This window comes from Ptiloglossa arizonensis, chromosome 3, assembly GCF_051014685.1.
Source record: "Ptiloglossa arizonensis isolate GNS036 chromosome 3, iyPtiAriz1_principal, whole genome shotgun sequence".
In the NCBI taxonomy this organism is placed as follows: domain Eukaryota; kingdom Metazoa; phylum Arthropoda; class Insecta; order Hymenoptera; family Colletidae; genus Ptiloglossa; species Ptiloglossa arizonensis.
In genome coordinates, this window is record NC_135050.1 from 27,704,248 (window position 1) to 27,725,148 (window position 20,901).

At 52.1% G+C, this 20,901-nt stretch overlaps 1 protein-coding gene across 1 annotated transcript in view; it reads left to right on the top strand.

Annotated features, from left to right (window-relative positions):
• Window positions 1-1,053: 1,053 nt before the first annotated feature.
• LOC143144948 (uncharacterized) overlaps window positions 1,054-20,901 on the top strand; it is an 87,570-nt gene continuing 67,722 nt past the window's right edge. Inside the window, exon 1 of the mRNA XM_076307829.1 lies at window positions 1,054-1,219. Within this exon, the coding sequence (XP_076163944.1) occupies window positions 1,054-1,219 (166 nt within the window). The remainder of the gene's footprint in view (window positions 1,220-20,901) is intronic.

Sequence of the window (20,901 nt, forward strand, 5' to 3'; positions counted from 1 at the left end):
GACTACCGTGGTGCATCGCGCTCAGCTGACAAGCAAGATGGCTGCTCGTGCCAAGGGCGTGGCCGTGCGTTGAGCTACGTTTCTGCCGGTTTACGAAAAACGTTTTCAACGAAACTCGTCGACAAGAATGGAATTCACTCCCGAGAAAAATCACCGAGTTACGGCTCGCACTTCCACTTCGGGCACCCGTTAGCTCACCCACGTTGCCGTAGCACGCGACGCGTCCACCGTGCTCGCACGGCAGCCATCTTAGGATTCTCCTTCCACCTTCCGCGCGCGGTTCGTCCGTCGCAGCCTCCGGCGACGTCGTCCTCCTTGCACCCGCGGTGCTCGTTCTCCTCCACCTATCCTTAGTTTCGTCTATCCTCAGACCGCCTCTTCGACTCTCAGGTAGAGAATCTCGGTTACCACGGCGCCGCCAACGCCGCGATTTAGGAAATCTTTCGCGAGACTCCGAAAGACGAACGGAACGCGTTCGACGGTGCCCCGAACGATCGATATTCTTTGCTTTTACGCGCGAACCTCTATCACGGCGCACCGGCCGTTCCAGTAGACGCGTACCGACTTTCGGGACGATCGAAAGAATCGCTCGTAAAAGAACCAACGACGGAGAACGATCAACGTGGAATATTTCCTCGACGAGTAACCATCGTTGCTCTTCGAGAAACGGTGCTCTTTCACGAGTTGCGCGATATTCCGTAGCGAAGAATCGATGCGATTCGTCGTTACGGATTCTCGTTTCGCGAGCTGTAAAAAAAAACAAAAAAAGAAACCTGAACATGAACTCGAGCGATGGGAAAATTTCAAACGGGAGGAAGGTTCGCGTTATTTGAACCGCAGGAACGGAAGAGATTCGAAATTTCGGCGTTCCCCCCTTACGTGTATCTTTCCGGCAACCCGCCCTTGTCGGTGTTCCCCTTCTCCGTGTCGCGTCTCCTCTACCCCTCGGAGTCTGAGCAGCGCCGCGCGCGGTGAGCGTCGCCGCGAGCGTCGCGCGACGATACATTTTCGGTGCGTGCCTTTTCGGGGAAAATCGACCGCGACGAGAAAACGATGACGGGGGATTTCGAAAGCTCCGCGTGTACGAAACCGCGGCGCCCGGGAGTGACCGAAACCGCCGAAAAGCCGGGAGCGAGCGACGTTGGCCGCGCTCGCCGCGCGAAGAAAAAAAAGGTGGGAGAGAAAAGAGAGAGGAGGAAGAGGTTTAAAAATATTTGGGGTAAGTGTAGACGAAACAGTATGCGAAGATCGTATGTACCCGTTTCTGGTCGGCGGTGTGCGGAGGATGCCGGCTCGGTTCTCCTCGAGACAGGCGCGTCGAGCGTCGAGCGCCGCGCCGTACCGCGTCGCGTCGCGTCGCGTCGCTTTCGTGTCGCGGTGGGAGATACTCGTAGGGTGGGGGTAAGGGCAGCCATCTTGACTGCAACTGGCGTCTCGCTCGCTCGGCCAGAGTAGCCGAGTAGCTCCGTCTCGGTCCGCGCCTGCGCGTTAACCTCGCGTCGCTGAATTTCTTCTTCTTCTTCTTCCACCCTTTGACACGTGCCGCCGCCCGATTCCCGGAGGAGCAAAACACTTATAGATTCGAATTCGAAGCGTGGTTTAATCTCTCGCTCCCCCGACTTTGCAATATCCTTTTCGGCGTAGAATAATTCCTTTCTCCACGGTTGCCCGTATTCTTTCACCGTATGCCTCATTTTTAACGAGAATAACGGAAACGCCGCGCGACGTAACGCCAACGCCGCCCTTCCCTTCCCTTTCCTCATCCCCTACCACCGTTCCAACGCGCGATTCTATTTCACCGTCCCGTACGAATTTTATCGTACGGAGGTTAAAACAACCGTGAATTTTCTGTAACTTCTGCCCGCGTAATTGGCGTGCCGGCCATCAATTCCGTTCCGGGAATCGTACGGGTTTTCAATACGGCGCCTATATATTTTATAAATTCATTAATCCGCGGGCGCGTCGCTCGTTCGGTGAAAAATTTCGCCGATTAATCGGTTCGCTTTCAAGCCTGTGTGTACATCGCCGGGCTAATATCGCGGATGTATGCGCTCGATAACGCGGCATTTATTATGCGAACGATAGTATCGCGACCGCTTTAATTTATTCCATCGCGGGCGCCATCATTGTAAATTGAATACGTGACGTATCGTTTACGGGCTCAACTAATTTGACGCGCATTTCGAGCAATTAATAAACGATACGGCGAAATTATAGTTTCCGAACACCGACGCGACACTCGGCTCTCTCTCGCAGCGACCATCGACCTCGCCGAGTCGCGTCGGGGCGTTTGAAAATTTTATTCGCCAAAGGCACTTTTTTTACGGGCCCCGTGACAATTTTTCGCGCGTTCTTATGGGTACCGGGAATGATTTGCTCCGATCGCGGTCCGTTTTAACGAAACTTTGATCCCGATACGTGCCATCGGGCGCGTATCCGTCGCGATAATCGTTTCTATTTATCGCTCTTGTATTTCAAACTCGGTTGTATTTTTCGATCCGCGAACTACCCGGAACGTACAACCGTGCTTGTGCCCGAATCGAATTTTGACGCTGGGCGTGCACCGCGAGAACCAGTCCCGTCGTATCACGGTACATCGGCATATACGGTGATAAGAATCGAGATTCCCGCCCTTTTTTATTCCCACTGTAAGGATCGAATTAAAATCGATAGGCATCGAGATATTCCGTTGTTTTTTTGTTGCCGGTGCCCGCCCCGGGGGTCGAATTGAAATTTCGTATTCGTGCCTCGTAATTTTCAAGCGCGTAAACCGTGGCCCATCGGAGTCACGTAACGCCGTGTAGTTTCGCGCCGAACTCGAACATTCCCGTCGTCTTTCTACGGGGCTCTACACCACTGATTTTTCGTCCAGTCTCGCGAGAACCTCGAAACGCCTCCAGAGCCACCGAAATTATATTTCCTTCCCTCTTCCCGTAACGGCTCGATGAAGCTGTAATCGTCGCCGCGTCGCGAAAGTATTCCTGGGACGCCAGAAATATTGCAGTTTTTCCCGTCGCGTCTCCGCCATTAGCCTCCGTACGCGTTGTTCAGACTTACTGCATATTGATCCCATCAATCTCGGCCGTTGCTTTCGCCCTTCTGTCTTTCCTTTTCGCGCGCGTGGAACCGACCGTAAATCCAGAGAAGTTCTCGTCGCGTACGGTCGATACACCGACTGCGTGCGAGATCGTAATGAGATCGGCGGGGCACCTTGTTTCGCAAAAGTCTATCTAATCAGCTCGTTAATGATAGATTTCTGCGAGATCTTTCGCCGGTAGACGTTTACTAATAAGAACAGATTGCACGGCACCTTGTGATAAACGGCCGCCTAATTGTCAGGTTTACGAAGGCTGGTTGTTCCGGTGTCCATGTGCATTGAAAGCATTCCTCGTTCCAGAGGAAAAGCACGTTTACTCGCGTTATATCGCGCCCGTATTTATGATTTCGAATGTTGCTCGAAACATTATCCAGGTCACGCTTCACGGCGTTGATAATCCATTGTTGCTATCGTACTAAATATTCATCGTCCTTTTTCCTTGGGAGAAGTATGCGGCGTGCCGTTGTTACACTTCGTTGTCGGTACAACATAGTTGTAAATACTTTTGTGTCGCGGTGTGCGTAACACCGTGACTTTTCTTTTTTTTTTCGTCGTTCACCGTCGACGAAAGTGCCGCGAAAAAAATGTGTCGCGTTTTGTACATTTCAGCCAGGATGAATATCGGGGCGGTTCGCGAGAAACGGGCCGTCTTGATATCTCGCGTTGGATTGACGTAATAAAAATAATATATTAACGGAAACTGGACGCTTCCAAGGGGCACACACGACACAACAGGAAGTTTGCAAGGTTATTTTCCTCGAAATTATTAAGGCGATTATTCCCTTTTTTTTTTAAAAATGGAATTACACGTTTTCCTACCACGCAACGTAGATGGAATCAAAGCGAACGCAACGACCCTATATACAATTTCAACGTTTGACGTGAATTTTCTTCGTTATTTCTTGTTTCAACTCAGTTTCCCGTGTTCGTTTCGACATTAATTCGATACCGAAAATTAAGATCGCGGTAACTCCACAAACACGGGATAGAACTTTAACGAATCCGAGATTCCGTTCGTCCTAATTGCTCCTACAATTTCGTTTCAAAAAGAACGTTAGATTTTCGCCGAAAAATATAATTAAATCGCTGCCTAGACCAAAAAAAAATTAAACGATTCCTCTCTCGTCGATGTAAAAATTCGTCGAAAAAAGAACCGCCAACGATCTCGACAACTTGGAAACGAATCGTCCCGCGGTACCGCTTCGTATTTGTCTCTGGTCTTTATCGATGCATCTTTATCGATACGTATCGTACGGTATCCTCTTTCTGACGGTCCGCGGCTTATTCCAAATATATCTGATTTGCGATGGGAAAAAGCGAATCGGAGTTCGAGTATCGGGAAGTGTGTAATTATTCACGGTATGTGGCTACCGTCATCAATTTCTAATACCGTTAATATCGCGATCGTCCGATAATTTAATATCACTTAACTCCTGTTGGCAGCAACGCGTGGAAGCACTTTGGCGTAGAAATTTATTCGAAATCGATTAAAATTGCGGCTAATAAAACACGCGGATAATTGAATGCGTCTCACGGTCGTTAGAGGTATACTCGTTGTAGTCGAACCGAATAAATAAATAGTACGGCGTACGGGCGCGGACTCCTTTTTCCCCTCGCGTTGAAATTAATCGCGAAATCGTCGGCCGGATGGTCCCCGCCGTCGACTTGGAAGTGTGAAATTTTAAGAATAATCCGTAACGCGGTAACGAGGCGAACGAGCAATCTGGTTGCGCTTTTATGCGCCGTTTGGCACACGAGACGCACGTCGCACCTATAAAACGCATAAAACGTCAGGTATAAATGGCCGGGCGCGCTCTCTTTCGACCGAACCTTTTAAAACGCGCGCCTCCGCCTCGGCCGGATTCAGTAAAAGTTGCCTTTTGTTTGATAGCCAACTAAATCGGCCCGGCAACCCCCTAATGCGTCATTACTGTCGGGTTTTACGACTGCCTCGTATCATTTCACTTAAGTATATTGATATGGCAACGAGTTCTTGACCTGCCTCAACGCCAACGGTCCTGCTATACCTCTACTTGTGCCGTGTACAAACACGCGTTTGTCACGGCTCCCGCTTTATGCAATTTTTGGCACTTTGCTACGGGAGAAATAATCGTTCCGAATACGCGAAAAAATACGTGTCGCTCGCCGGAGAAGAAATTTATGGGAAATTGAAACGTTCGAAATCGATCGGTGGTTCGATAGGTTGCGAAACGCTTTGCGAGGATTTCTTGGGACTTTTTTTTTCAACGAAGCTCGGTTTGCAGGTACTTTTGTTTCGAACGTGCGGAAAATAGAGTTTCTTCGAAGGAAATGATCGTATCGATTTGGAAATCAATGGATACTTGACAAAATCGCGAGGTATAGCGTCCCCGAAGATTTTTCGGAACGATGTTTAATTTTCGGCGAACTCCCCGAAGTTTGAAACACCGTCTTTCGTAGTTTCCGCGACTCGTCGATTTTCTTTTCGGCGAGCGCGTTTGCAGTTTAGCAAGTTTTGTCTTTTTTTCGTACCATCCCGATGATCCATTAAGCTTATCCCGGTATATTATTAACGTCCGTTTCCACCGAACGTTTCCACGCCGGGAGTACCATAATTATCCTCGCATCCGTGGGACACTTTTCACGGAAGCGACGATCGACGCGGCGTCGTTTCGTCGACGACCATACGTCACCGATAATCACACGTTATCTTCGCGCTGCCACTCCGATACTGTGGACCGTCCTTCGTGCAAAATATTCCGAGACAAGCCCGGTTATTGAAGCGCGAAAATGAGTTTACCGTGCGTAATCTTCTATGATATTGCAACGCACCAGAGAACCTACGTTTCAATCAATGGCCACTGAACGATCCTCGAAGCTGTTATCGACTTTCGAGACACGAGAAATCAACCACCAAGAGTTTCCTATCTCGTACGTTATGAACCTTTGGGAATTTCTGAAACTGTTCAAGCAGCCACTGAAAACTGCGGAATAATTCGGTAATCGGGTAATGACTCGTCATTAACTTTCGAGATTCGAGAGATTGACGATCAAGGAACACTTGAATCTCGTACTACGAATTTTCCAAAATTTCTCAAGTCTATTCGCGAGACCGTCGAAGGTATCCGTAGAAACAAAATGGCGCTTAAACACCGGCGAGCACGGTCCCGTTTGACAATCGATACGGTGTTAATTTAATTTTCATCGCGCTCTCGGTATCGGAACTCGAAAGAAACGTAAAAAGACTCACCTATATCCAGAGTGCAGTCTCGAGGTTCTAGATTGGACACGCGATGGCGTGTTCCAAATCGCAGCGAACTCTTCCGAAATTGAAACGATAAAACGATTACGGCGATATCACCGGTAACGGGCAGATTTTCTGGCAGAGCAAACGCGAGGATGATGTTGGAGGCGCGTTGGCCAAAGTCGAACTAACTCTTGTTCGCTTAACCCCACGGGTTCTGCTCATCGTCAAAACGGACGTCGTCCTTGACAGCGGAGGAAAAAAAATCGTCTAGCTTCAACGAGGGACACGGGGGAAGCGAAAAAAAAAGCAGAAACCCCAAAATGGGCAATTGTAGGGTTTACGAGGTCAAGCCGAGCATAAACGGTTAGTTTCAGTCGCAGGCCGGATCCGACGGGTCGGTATGGCCACTTCCGACGGATTGGTCTTGTAGACTTTACCTGTTATCCGATTGCGACCCTTTACGGGTGTCCTCGTCGTAAACCGATCTTTCGTCGCAGTGGCTCCCTTTTTACGAAAAAAACCGGGCAATTTTTTCCATAAACGGCTCGCTGCCCGCGCTCCTTCTACTCGAGTGACCGATACACTCGCGCAACGACGAATGTTTATGCAAAAGCTATCGCCATTTTTGCGCAACGACGATAAGAGCTGTTGGTAAATATCGTTGTACGGAATTATAACGGCGACGATGAATTATGAAGGAATCTCGACCGTGGAACGCGTCGCGCGATTACTTGGAAATATTTGTTAACCGTGCGTGCGGAATTTGTTCGAAAAGGGCGGGTGAATCGAGAAAAAAAGTATCGTTGGAAAAGCGAGGCGTATCTCGCGGTCGAGTACAGCTCCATCCCGACGGATCGAGACCCTCGACGGCGAAAGAAACTGCGACTGTTGCAAGATTTTTATTCCCCCACTTCGGGCTATTAATTTCTATTTTTATCGGTGCTTTAATCCGTCGCGGTCGGACATTTTGGAGCACGGACGTTAGACGGAACGCGGGACCGTTTCGAAGTAAACGTGGATCGCTTCGTCCAATGCGCAATGTATTGTATTTTTCTTTTCTTTTTTTTTTTTCATTCCGCGAATTCTTTCACGCGCGACGGTGAAATAAATTCGTATCGATTCGTGGCCACGGGGTTGTCGAGAATCTCCGAATTCGCGTTCGAAACGATGAAAAAAAGTACGTTACTGGATACACGAGTAACGATAACGATAAAACGTATATATTACACCGCGGTAGAAAACGCGTAAACATAAAAAGGCGAGGCTGTATCCTGACACCCGTCCGCGAAGAGTTAACAATCTACTAAGGGGTTGTTAAAACAATTTAGCTACACCGGTCTTCGAGTTCGTGCAACCTGTTATATCTTAACGACACTTGTACGCGTTAAATTAAAATATCAACAATGCGTAACAGTTTAATTCCGACGATGAACACCGTGTACGATATTATACTTCACGGTGAAACGAGCAGCGCTGGCATTTGTAATTCGAACGTGAAAAAGTCAGGGAGGAGCGGCCGGTGGGTCGTTAGACTCGAAGGAAACAACAAGTTCGACTCTTAAAGCCGGAATTTCGAGGGTTTACGAGGTCAAGCGAATCGCGAGGCGTCTGATTTCAACGAGTCGAAGCGCAACGACCTTGCAGCTTTGCCTTTTTACCGTACACCCCCCACGGGGTCCGATGTCGGCTATGACCCTTTATGGGTATTCCTGCCATAAACACCCTCTCTGTCACCCCGTTAAATGCTTTTTTAGCCAAAGCGCCCGTTTTTAACAACCCTTGAGAGACCTCGGACCCGTCCAACCCTCGCCTCCCCTCCCTCCCCGTCCCGTGCCACTCCGCTTTCGGACGCCGTCGAGGAAAAAGCCGCACTATTGCAGGAAACGCGGTACCCGAGCTATTCTTTCCCGAGGTTTTTACGAGCAGCCTTGAAATTCCTTGCAATTTCGTAACTGCCTTCCTGCGCTGCTGCTGCTGGGTTACGAACACTTTTTTAAGCTCTTTTTGTGGCCACGTCGAACGGCGAGAGTGACGGAGACGGAACGCGTGAGAGCGAGAGAGGGAGAGAAAAAAGGTGACTGCGACGAAAGCAGAAGGAGTATAAAACACGAAGGACATTTGCGAGTCCTTGAGCGACGGTGGAGAATCACCGGCTGTTTAAGGAAATTGCGTTCGACCGTCGGCGTCGCGGTGATTTTACCCAATTTTCGGCAAGTCAGGTAAACAGCGCGATTTAAAAAAGTGAAAAGGGAAGAAAAAAAGGGAAAAAGTAGCCACCGACCGGTGCGAACACCGAGACGGTATCCGGAGTTTGCTCTCCGACGTTGAAGCGGTCGGTCGCGCGGTCGTCGCGCGAATTCCGTATTATATTTTTCGGCTGGAAGTGCGCTCGCTAGATAATTTCGATATCGTTTCTGGCCGGAAACTGATCGCCGACGATCCTCGGGGTTGAACGTCCTCTTAGGTAAGATCGCAAACTCCTTTACCGTAATCGATCGCGGTTAGTTTCTTGCGCACCTGTGACCGGGGGTAATTAGATCCTCCGGCGGGAACGGTGGATTTATTCGCGTCTTTCTTCGTTGCGGTTCGCCCGCGAAGAATGTCCCGATGCACGATACACGATCGGTTTTTCTTGGTCGCGGCGCGTTGCAAATTGCCTTGAACCCAGCCACCGCCGCCGCCGCCGCCGCCACCGCCACCGCCGCTGCCACTGCCGCCATCGCCGCTCGCTCGTTGGCTCGTTTCTCGGATTGAGACATCCAACGCGAGAGACTGACGCCGTGTACGGTCGCAGATCATACGAGAGGGCCCGTGGACGTGACGGGAATTATCGGTGGCTAGAGTAACTCGTTGCATAAAAGTTTGAAACAAGGCAATGATCGCTTAAGATTGCTGCCGAGGCGAGTGCCACAGCGGGACGCAGATGGTTTCTTTCGAGCGTCTGTTACGCAGGCTCCTGTTTCATTGCGCAATTTCTCTCCTCGGCACCGGGACGAACAAAGCATCGCTATCTCGGTTTTCTTCTGCAACCCGATATTCGGAGAAGAACCATGCGCCCGCGTTCTCTCTCTCTCTCTCTCTCTCTTTCTCTCTCTTTTTCTCTCTCTCGAGCGCGCGCTCGCCTCCATTTATCGAAAACTGGTTGTTTCGGGCCGTTACGCGGGGGGACTTTTACGCGCCGTGTACCGCGTACGTTTCGGAGACATGCCCTCTCTCGCCAACCCTCCCCCCACCCACACCTCCTTTTATTCCGGGCCACTTGGCAACAGCCGCTAATGCATTCGCGCGTGCACTACCCGATAAATAATTCGTTCTAATGCAACGGAATTACAACGTAACGTAATGCCCGCAGCCGCGCATAAATAGTAATCATTTCCATCGCGTTACCGAGGCGACTGGCCGAATGTTCGACCAGTTACAACGCGCGTCCCCGGTAACTGGTCGCCCGTTGTTTGTAAAATCATTCATACGGAATGCACCGGCCTGCAAGTTTCATGGAGTCAATCTAAACGCGGGGACGACGCATAGGTAGCTAGCTCTAGCCAGTGCGTGTCCACGCTCGGTCTAGACGCGCGCGAATCTTCGAAAGGAAAACGGTTGTTTCCCGCGCCGAATCGGGACGTAACCTAGATCAAAGCCAACCGGACCAGGGAGGGGTCGTTATTTCCATTCGGACCTCGAGTCGAAATTGTGTCTCCTCCCCGCACCCCACCCCCGGTTAATTCGAAAGAGTTTCAACGACGGCTTAGCGGCACGCAGCCGTGGTGGCATCGTACCTACCTACCTAGCTACCGTACATACGTACCTACCCGGTGCACGCATTTATCCATGGAAAATAGGAAGCATTGCTCCTGCGCGAATGGGTAAATAGGTATCGATAGATGCATAAAGCCGGTGGCAGAGAGGCCGCGGCCATTCCCATTGTGCCCGTCGGCAGGGTGGAGCTTTCCACGGATACACGGGGGCGAGAAAGAGACACGGAGAGAGAAACTGGGAGCGAATCGAGCGCCCGAGCACGCGGGGGACGCGGGAACGGTAGGGGGCGGTGGCGGCGGTGGCGGCGGTGGCGGCGGCAGCAGCGGCGGCGGCGAGAGGGAATAGCGCGCGGCGGTCCATAACACGCGGTAGTAACTAACCGGATTCCGGTGGGCTATGCGCGGCAGCACCATCGCCCCATACGGCGTAGAATATGGGGAATCTATGGGCTCATATCCACGACCCAAACTGTACACTAGCCAAATGGACGCGGCAATAACGGCCCGTTAACGCTAATTCGCGGAATTCTGATTGACGATGGCCGCAGGGAGCGGGTGTGCCCCCTCAATTTCTGTCTCTCTGCACTCTCTCGACGCGGCTCCATCCTCTCTCTGTAACACCGTACACGCGCTCTCCTCACTTTCCGGATACTATACGACCTCGACCGTGATCACTGCCGACCGACAGATTTTTTACAGGGAATCGGTTGCCTTTTCGACTACCACGGTGTCGAGCCACCACGACGCGAACCACCCGTTTTCTACCACCGTTTTCAACTTCGATCATTCGATCGCACTCTCCTCCTCGAGATTTCGCGGAGATTTACGTATTATTCTCGGCTCGCGCGGCGAAGATCGGGCTCGTTCGACGTTACTCCCCCGACACCGAACCGTTGTCGACGCGGCAACATCGATCCCTACACCTTCGACGCCAATGCGTCCTATGTTCCCTATTCCTCTTCCTCCCGTCATCCAGTACACGCACTTGCTCTCCGCCAGCTTTGCACCGCGAATCCGAAACGCGAGCCCAAACACCGCGACTCGACCCTTAAATCCTCCGAGTCTCCGGGCAGCGTACATCAGGCCGATACGCGCGAAACGCTCCTTCTCTTCTCGCGCGAAGCTTCAAAGGCAACTTTTTCGGTGATTCGTGTACTCGATCGAGACGATTTTCGCGCGATTTGTTCGCGCATGTACGGATATTTCGAGAAACTGGTACCGACGAGCTTTTTCCACCAGCGGGACGAAATCTCGAGAAACTTTCGTCCATTTCTTAGAGACGTACCCGTTCGCGCTCCGCCGTCCAGATTCACGCGCCAGACCCGTTAGTCGTCTACTTTGTTCGTCCGCGAGACGCGAGAAACGATCGTAAAGTAACTAATATTTATTCCACGGGACATATCTGGCGCGACTCGAGAGTATTTAAAACATTTGATCCTTTATCCGTGTTTTTCGTTTTGGCAAGATTACCAATGACGCGTCGTCGTACTTGGACGCTAACCGTCGACGTAACCTTCGTCGAGCGATAAATTTACAACGAATTATTATTTACTAGAATACCGAACCGAGAACGTTTTGCAAATGCACGAGTCTCGAAAGTTTGACTCTTGTCTCGTCCGGATCGACCCGTTCGACGTATCGAGAGTTCCTCGTTGTTTTATCCACGAGAAGTCACGGTTCGCCCTCCATTATTTTTAACGCAAGACCGTTCTCCGATCGAATCGAGGCATCGATTTCCACGATTCGTCGTCTCGAACGTTTTCGCTGTCCCCTGCGCGTCTCGTCGATTCACGAACGGCGTCGCGACGAGATTGGTCCAAGGTCGACGATATTTCGATCGATCGGGTCCGCGATTGACAACTCGTCGGTTTCGCGGGCACGGGCACGGGCACGGGCGCGGGCACGGACGCGGGCGAGCACGAGGCTTTCTTCGGTCCGTGAAACGGTTTTTTTTACGATTCGATGAGATCACCATTTTAATTGCATTCCTGAACGAAACCTATCGCAACAAACATTGCGTGCGCTCGAACCTTCCAATTAAAGCCGACCGTTTGCCGCATTTCACCGTTTATTTATAGACACACGGTTAGCACGCACGCTTTTGCCGCTGGATGCTCACCCTCGTAAATGTGTCGACGTTTCGCAAAATGCATAGTCGCCAGAATTTGCTAAGAGCGTGAAATTACGTGCCGCGGCATCCTCGTAACTTCTGACCATTTTGTAGCGACAGTTCCGCCTAAAATTAATACAACGAGGCCGTTAAATCAGTGTCAATTAAATTGGAATTTACATACGACTTCTGAGCGCGCCGACTATCCGAAGGAAACGTTGCGGGGTGGGAACCAATTAATTGTATAAATAGAGCGCGAGAAATTGTCTTTCGAACCGTGGCCGACCGATTGAAAACTTACCGACGACTTTTCGGTCGGACGAGGGGACACGTCGAGCAAGCCTGAAATAAAGAAAAATCGAAGGGGGTGGGGGCGACCAGTTGAACCAGTTCGCCGTTTCGAGCTCGCGAGAATCGCCACCGCGGAGCTGACTTTAGACCCACCGTGTAGACACCGTTATCGTTAATGCCCGAGATTAGCCCCTGTATATCGGTTAATTGCCGACAGACGAAAACTCGCCAAGATACGTTAAACATTTATCGCGAAATATTCGGCCAGGGACGTTGCCCGGACGCCTCCTCGCGTTCACCGACGCGCGTATCGGTGGCGTTAAGAGTTTTCATTGCCACGATTTTCCCATTGGCTCGTAATTCGGAAAAGTTACCCGGAAATAGTACGAATTTGCCCACATGTGTCTCGTTAGCAGTAGTTTTGGGATCGCCGGTGGCTGCGGATTAGGGCAACCATATGGGTAGCAAGTACGAGCCCCTATCCCTGGAATATTGCAGGATAAGAGACTGGACCCAATTAAAGCGCTAATAACAAGCGTTGTCCGACCAACTTGTTCTCCCTTTCTCCTACTCCCTGCGTACGGGAATTTACACGCGGATGGCTGCCGCAGTTTCCGCTACTACGGAGTATTTTAATGTTCGTCGACGATGATACAAGTCCGTTGTTCCCGTTCTTTCGCGAGAACGATACTCCTAGGGTAGTCGAAGCTTTCTCGATTCGCGCGAATTTTTCAACGAGTACGTCGTCCTCGAATTTAACGATCCCGCGAACGGTCGCGCGTCGCGAGTCGCGGCGAAATTTTTCATCAATTTTCGCTGCCGCTCCGCGAAACTCGCAGCAAGTAGTTTCGAGCCGAGACGGTGGTTCTTACGGTTTACCAGACTCGTTCGTCCGGAATCGTCGCGATCGCTCCGACGCGAGAACCGTGTCAAACGTGACGCCACTCTGAATCCGTACGGCCCTTTGATTCGTGAGAAAAGCGCCATTTCGAACACGCCGCGTGCGTGTAAATCGTTGGATAATCGGGTGTCTCCTCCGTTCGGATCGCTCGTTCGCGCACTTGACATTCTTCGAGGCAATACGGTCTTCGTGGGTGGCCGGATATACGGTTGCACCGATATTAGGAAGCGATAGGTCTCCGGTCCGCGCACGGAATCGATTAGCATTATCGATGCAACGACGGTGCGTCCGGAGACGTAATGGATCAAACCGTCGTTGAATTCTTAAACGCGGCGAAACAAATTGGCTTACATTCCCGTTTCTCGTCAATACGGTTAGGTCTGGGCCCGAAAGATTACGGACGCTCGATATAATTCTCACCCGGACGTAATACTAATCTCGGTGCACCTGCTCCGGGTACAGTTTTATCTATGCAAATTAACGCGACTCGTTAAATCGCAGTTTCGTTCGGATTTCTTGTCGTTCGTAGCCTCGAGCGTCTCCGCTACGCTCCCGAACCGGCTAATGTCTCTTAATTGAGACGCTATCGGCTGGGATTTCGCTTCTGTCGTTATAACGATATTAAAATAGCACGTTTCGCTACCGAACCGGCAATTACAAGCTTGTTAATTACGACGTTACGTATACGGAACGTACCGTAAGCGCACGCGAGGAGTGATCCCTGGGAGCTCGAGCCACGGATACCGATGACTCGTTAACATTTCGTCCCTCTTACCGTCACCGTAACGGCCATCAATTTCTGCATTTTACGAACTTCGAAGCGGTCCCGTGATGCTCGTACAAATGTCACTCGACGACCACTTCGCTCGACTATACGGTCCCTTGACCTATACGCTACAGCGTCTTTCTTTCTCTCTCTCTCTCTCTCCCTCGCTCTCTCTGTGTCTCTATGCTCGCGGATCCCTCGTTGCGCGTATATCTAGCGAAACTTTTACTCGCATTTGTAAATCTTCCGCCTACGTGTCGCGCGGTAAACTTCCGAGTGCTGTAATCGTTACTCACCCGGAGTTAACTTTGTACAAAATTATTCCCGGATAGACATCGCCGGGATTTACGCTCCTCGCGGGAAATTTTATCGAGACGCGCCTGGCTCTGGAAGTGCTCGATACTCTCGAGCGGAAGAAAGCGTTGTTAAATACGTCGTACGTTCTCGTTACGGAACTGCGATACAGGTTGCGCGTAGTTGGCGCGTCGAATGATCGATAACCCGGACTCCATTTTCTAATATATTTTTCGAGACCGCGAACAGTGGACGGTGATCAGAGCCACGAGATAGATATCTCGTCGGCGCGACGAACGCGATTGCGATCTCGACGCGGAACGAGTACCGTCGTAGATTCAACGAACGCGGTGTCACGAGGGGCGTGAGACGAAGGGAATTTTTTCAACGAGACATACTCGCTCGCGACTCGTTTCTTTCCACTTTTCGACGCGGAAGAACCAGCGTCTCCGAGCGGACGATTCCATTCCGGTGACATCGACGTCGTTGGATGCATTTCGTCGTTGATCTACATAGAACACCTGCGGATACATGCAGCCCTGGTCCCCGAATGCGGACACAGGGGTGTCGGTGATTCGACGAACCGAATCTAGAGGCATCGAGGGAACCAGATACGCTCGTCGCGCAATTTCCAAAGGAACGCAACGACGACGTAAAACGGTAGGGACGTTAAAGATTCGACGAATCCCAAAATATTGAACGGGGACAAAGTCTAGCGGCATCGGGGGAATCACTTGTCGGGCAACTGTCGAGGGAACGCGACAAAGACCCCGTGAAGACGACGAGTCCTCCGAATACGTAACCAAAGGGACGTCGAACGATTCGCCGGTTCGTCTTCGTTCGAGGAGGAAAGTCACCGAGCGGTCGGAGCCTCGATTGAAGCATCCGTCTCATAGAGCGAGTCGGTTTGACACGCGCGAGGCACGATGTTGTTGCCGGTTTCTCGGAAAGCTGTCCACTTTAGCGTTTCTCTCGCTCTTTTGTTGCTTCGAATGGTCACCGGGGAGCACTTCCCTAGCGTCACGTAAGAACGTCCTGGAATCAGATCGTAGACACATATACGCCTCCTCTCGGGAGACGTCTGTATACGTGGAAGCCACGGCCGAGATTCCCGAGGAGATGAAAGAGAGAAAATCAGCGTCCGTGCACGTGTGCAGGTAAACGGAGAAACCGTGGCTCACCGTCGTGTCTGGCCTACGTTGCCCGAATGCATTAATCACCGTTCCCGCGATGCACCGGCGTGCACGCATCGCATCGCGTCGCGCCGCACAGCGTCGCGTTCGGGTTCTCCCTTCGCAGGGCCAGGTTCCCGCTCGAAAATGCAAGACGGGACCGAGCGTGTCCGCGCGGCCACGAAATCCGCGGGGCTCCCCTCATCGGGACGAGGTGCATCCGCGGGGATCGTTGACGTGCATTCGACCCCGTACGATTAAATATTCATGGGGCCGGTGATCCCGGGTTATTCCGCGGACATATAAATGGACGTTAAAATTTTTTAACGTTCCGCGAGCGAGAGGCGAGAGAAGGGGTTGAAGAGCCGGTAGGAAGGTTACGCGGCTCGCGTTCGTGGTTTACAAACGACTCGGCACGTACGCGGCGCGCTCGCGTCGTCAGAACCGTAGCTCAAAGAGATTCCAACGAAGCGTACAGTAAACTCGGTTATCATAGCCCCGCGGTATTATCCGCGAAATCTAATTGCTGATACTACGTGCAACAACGCCGGGTGTCTTAGGTTAATGCGACGCGGAGGTCTGATACGGTACCAGCAACAAACGCAGCGGCCCCCGGAATGAATAATTCAAGCCACCATGGCGGCGCGCAACCAGCCCCGGTGCTAGAGGCTCTTTCGCGCGCGCGGGACGAGAACCTCGAGCATTCCTGCACGCATTCGCCCGCTCGCGATTGTAAATCTCGACACTGCGGGGTTATGGTGGATGTTATGCGCCAATGAGCACGGGAGGATGAAATACGCGACCTTGCTTTATTGCATTAGCTTTGTCGCTAGTCGTTCGTTCGCGGATTCGTTACTTTTATGCGCCCCGCGAACGCTTCGAGCACTCTTTCGACAACGCGGACCGTTCCTCGGATTATTTCCGACTCGGCGCGGCCATTTTCCCGCGTTCACCTACCCCGGTTCACCGCCGTTTCCGCGATAATTATTCGCTGGAAGCGTCCCCCCGTAGCTGGATCGCATTTTCCTCGAACTCGATTTCGTTCCGAATTGAACTCCGCGCTCCGGTGGACACCGAAGCCCGCCAATTATTCAGGGATTAATCGATCAAGAGCGAATGGGCCATGTTTCGGGGCGTACTTTTCGAGCGATCGACCCGTTCCAATTTATTCGGTTTATTTTTATACCCGACCGCTTTATTCGGGCACAGCTCGCGATGTGAACGTTCCCTCGCAACGCGGTGTCCAAGGAGAAGTCCTTCCGTCCGTCGCGACGCTTGTAATTTCGCATCGAGGAACACGGTACGCGTGTTCGAACGTAATCCTGTTCCAAGGTTTACTCGTTCGGTGAACGAAATCGCGTTGGAAGGTTCGTTCGGTCGATAGAGGACGAGTTTGGTGTCTGGTCGGTCCTCGAATCCGCGAGGGCGTCGCGACGGTTACGGAGAAGGTCGCGTTCGACGCGTAACGGCCCTCTACGGGCGGGATCGTTGCACGGGCGTCGGTTTTAATTTAACAGGTGGAAGTTTCGCGGGAAATCGGTATCACCGTAGCCTCGTAGACGATTCCCAGCCGCGATGCCCGTAGGCCCGAGTATAAATCACCGACGCTCCATCGTCGCTCGATAAAGATCGTAATTCTTCCGTCGAAGCATCGATCTCCACGGGCGTAGGACTCGCGCGCCTACCTTATCGGTATCGTGTGCCCGGGGCTCGAGCCTCGGTCCCGAGATTCGATAATTCGATAAAATTCCATCGGATCGTTCGCGCGGCAACGCGAGACCGCTAATACTTTATGGTAATTATTATAACTTTATTTCGTTTCGATCGTTTTGCCGGAGTCGTTCGATAAAACGCCCGGAGATTTAATGGCCGAAACGCGTCCGTCCGTTTCTTCGCGCGCGATTTAAATTGTAAATGAAACGGCGATCAATTTCTTCGCGGCGGTTCCGCCGTGGAGAAAAAGAAACCGGTGAACGACGATCGAATCGACGACGTCCCGCGCGGATACGCGACACGCGAAATTACTTCGATTCGGAAAAGCCACGAGGGCAAGATGGGCGGGGTGGTGTGGTCGGTGCGGTGGTCGGTCGGTCGGTCGGTCGGTCGGTGGTGGCGGTGGTGGGGCGAAAAAACGTCTCTATCTTTAGAGCGACGCGACTCCGGGCCCGCGCGACGCGGAGAGGTGCACGCTCGGGCCGAGCAGTACCAACAACCCCGGGGCGTTCTCCTCCATCTGATAAATAATCGATTCGCGATGGCCGTCCTCGGGAATAAATCCAGCGGGGCAGGCTCATCCGTCTGGGACAGCGGCCACGAAAACGTATGGAGGCGTTTGGTATATAGGCGGCGTGGTGGATGCTCGTCGCTGTTTACGGTGGTTCGTTATACGCTGACGAGGTGTACGAGGTTATACGAGGTGGTAGATATGCGCCGCAGTATCTAAGAGGGGCAGTAGCGATCGTAATTCTCGGGCCGGGCGACTCGGTGTGTTCCTTTGCCGCGTTGCTCGAACTCGAACGCCGGGGCCCGAGCTTTCGTGGTGTGTCGGTGCTCGTGTCCGCGTTGGTCGAAGGTAAGCCCGGATCATATTCTTAACGAGAGTGTTTTACGATCAGAAGACCCTTTATCTACGGCGGTGTTGTTGGCGTTATCCAAGACCAAACCGAAAGGGAGTCAGCGTGAAAAGGGGGCGGGGTGGGGTGGGAAGGGAACGAGAGAACCCGAAGTGCCGGGGAAGGTGGCCCGTGATGTATCTCGCACTTAGCCCTGCCACGCCACGCCACGCCAAGCCACGCCACACAGCACCAAACTACACCGCACCGCACCGCACCGAGCAACGTCGTGCCATGCCGCGCCATAGTTGGTTAGCTTTTTTATGCGTTGTCACGATATCACGCGTGTTGTACCTATGGCGTGTATGTCGATCGTCCCGACGTTGTCCGTCCGGAGATCTCGCTCGTTTGTAATTGTCGCCGCTCGGTGTACGCTTGCACGGGAACGACGCGATAGGAATGACCGAAGCGGAGGCTCGCGTCGTGTTTGACAATGACCGCTCGAGAAATAGGCTGATCCGATAGCGGAAACAAGAGTACGGTTTACGTTCCACGGGCCCTGGAGCCCGAGGGAACGCGCGAAACCGACCTTTCGAAATAGCGTTCGGTTTCTCTTATCGAGACAGCGTTTCGTCGCGACGATGTTTCTCTATTTAGGAAAGAATTTCGAATCCAACGAGCCGCGTGGAAGGAGAGGGGGGAGATTTCTAACGGCGGCCATCGAACGCTCAACCGGTCGTCGACGGATCCTTTTTCCTATTCTTCGAGCCGGATCCGATTGAGTGGCCGGCTCGACTTTATTTCAATCGGATCGCATCGATCGTTCGACCGCTTCCATAGCTACGCCGTGGAAGGAACCCCCTTTAACGCGCGTTGACGTTATTTACATACGCCCGTGCGTTTATATAGTCCGCGCGGCGAGCCCAAAGACGCCTCGACCGAGACTAATAGTACGTTGGGAAATTTATAGGAAAGACGCGTCCCATTATTCCGAAACGTCAACGAAGAAGAACCACCCCTCGAAGAGCGATACCCCGGCTAGCCGAGGAGTCGCGCGCAAGACGAATCGGATCGACCGCGACTTTAAATTCCGCGTCGAAACGCCCCCTCCCCCCCGTTCGATCTCCGCGCTCGTCCCTCGCTTTTCGAACGTCCACCCGGAAGAACCGGGGACCATCGTGGCCATTACGAGCTCCCCGCTTGGACGCGTTTCACCTTGCGCGACGGCCCACCGAACGAACCTTCCGCAAACGTACAACCGTGACGATTACCGATCGATTTCGAATCAATACGTCGTCGAGAGGTACGTAACGCGTTCCCGTTCGACGAGTTCGCCGCGCGTCACCGTCGCGGTTTATCTTTATGCGCGGCGAAAGCTTTCATCAACCCTTTCGGGCCACGAAGCGAAAGCACCACGGCCACTTATTCAAATGGGACGTTCGCTCGAAGCACGATACGATAAAGAGATAATTCAGTACACGTACGAGCGCATCGTTATTGCAATTATACGTAAATGAGACGATTACGTGTTCGGCCATACAAAAGACGATCGGACGCGGATCGGGAGCGGGCGTTTTCTTCGGTATTCACCTACCGCGCTACGCGCGTCTTATGCGCGCCGCGAGGCAGCCCGATCTTTTTCTTTTTCTTTTCCTTTTTCTTTTTTTCTCGTTAGCCCGTTAACGTTTTCTCCTCTTTTTCCACCATAAATACGTACATCCGCGAGGTCCCGCGAACCGTCGGGGCTGTTCGCGTACCGAGACTCTCCCATAATTTCGACCGGATACGCTTCTTCTCCCGGTGAGCGCCGCGAGACTCTAGAAGATTTGAATTTCTCCTCCTTTCGCAGGGGTAGCTCGCTGGGAGATCATTCACCCTGTACACGTGCACGCGGATAAGATCCCATGAATACGTACCTAACGTTGGCTGATTTGCATACGCGAGAGAAACCTATCGGTACATACGCGCTCCGCTTATGTACAGGGTGTCTCGAGAGCGTCCTTTCGTTCCTACGAACGAGGCGACTGTCGCTGGCAGGAATCGAGGTTGCATATCGATGCACGGTTTCGTACCAACGAAACCAGGAAGCGTACACCGTACGTAACTCTCTCGCACGATTCCGTATTTCCAAAATCGGGGGTCGAATGCTCGCTAGGGGGAAGCGACGATTTTCGAAACGAAGCACCGCGATACCGTATCGATACCGCGTCATCACCGCTTCCCGATCGATATTTTCCTTTCGATTGATAATTTCCTTCCGTCGAATCGGTAATCGAACGAAACGCTAAAAACGAAATCTCGAACGACACTCGTACAAGGGATTTTCCAGCCACGATTCCTTCCCAATCGTTTTCCATCGCTCGTTTTCAATTTTCTCATCTTCTGTTTCGCATCGATGCAATTGGATGCAGGTTCATCTTTCGAAAGTACGCTCGGTTCCCTTTCGAGGGATTCGGAACGAATCTATCGACGGGGACCGGTCAACCTTTTCACCGAGTTCAACGATCCTCGAAACGTTCGAAACGAGCGACGAAACTTTGGAACGCACTGTAGCTGCGCTTACGTACCTGCGTATACATACCGTGTATACATATAAGTGTACGTACTCTGAGAGTGGCCTACGTGCAAGCGGTGGACCGACAGGACATCGCTCATGGCGCTCCCTCCGTCCTAAAGCGCTATGTTACAGGGGGTTGGGGGCACTTACTTCGTTCTCGTACTCTTGTACCTTCGTTAT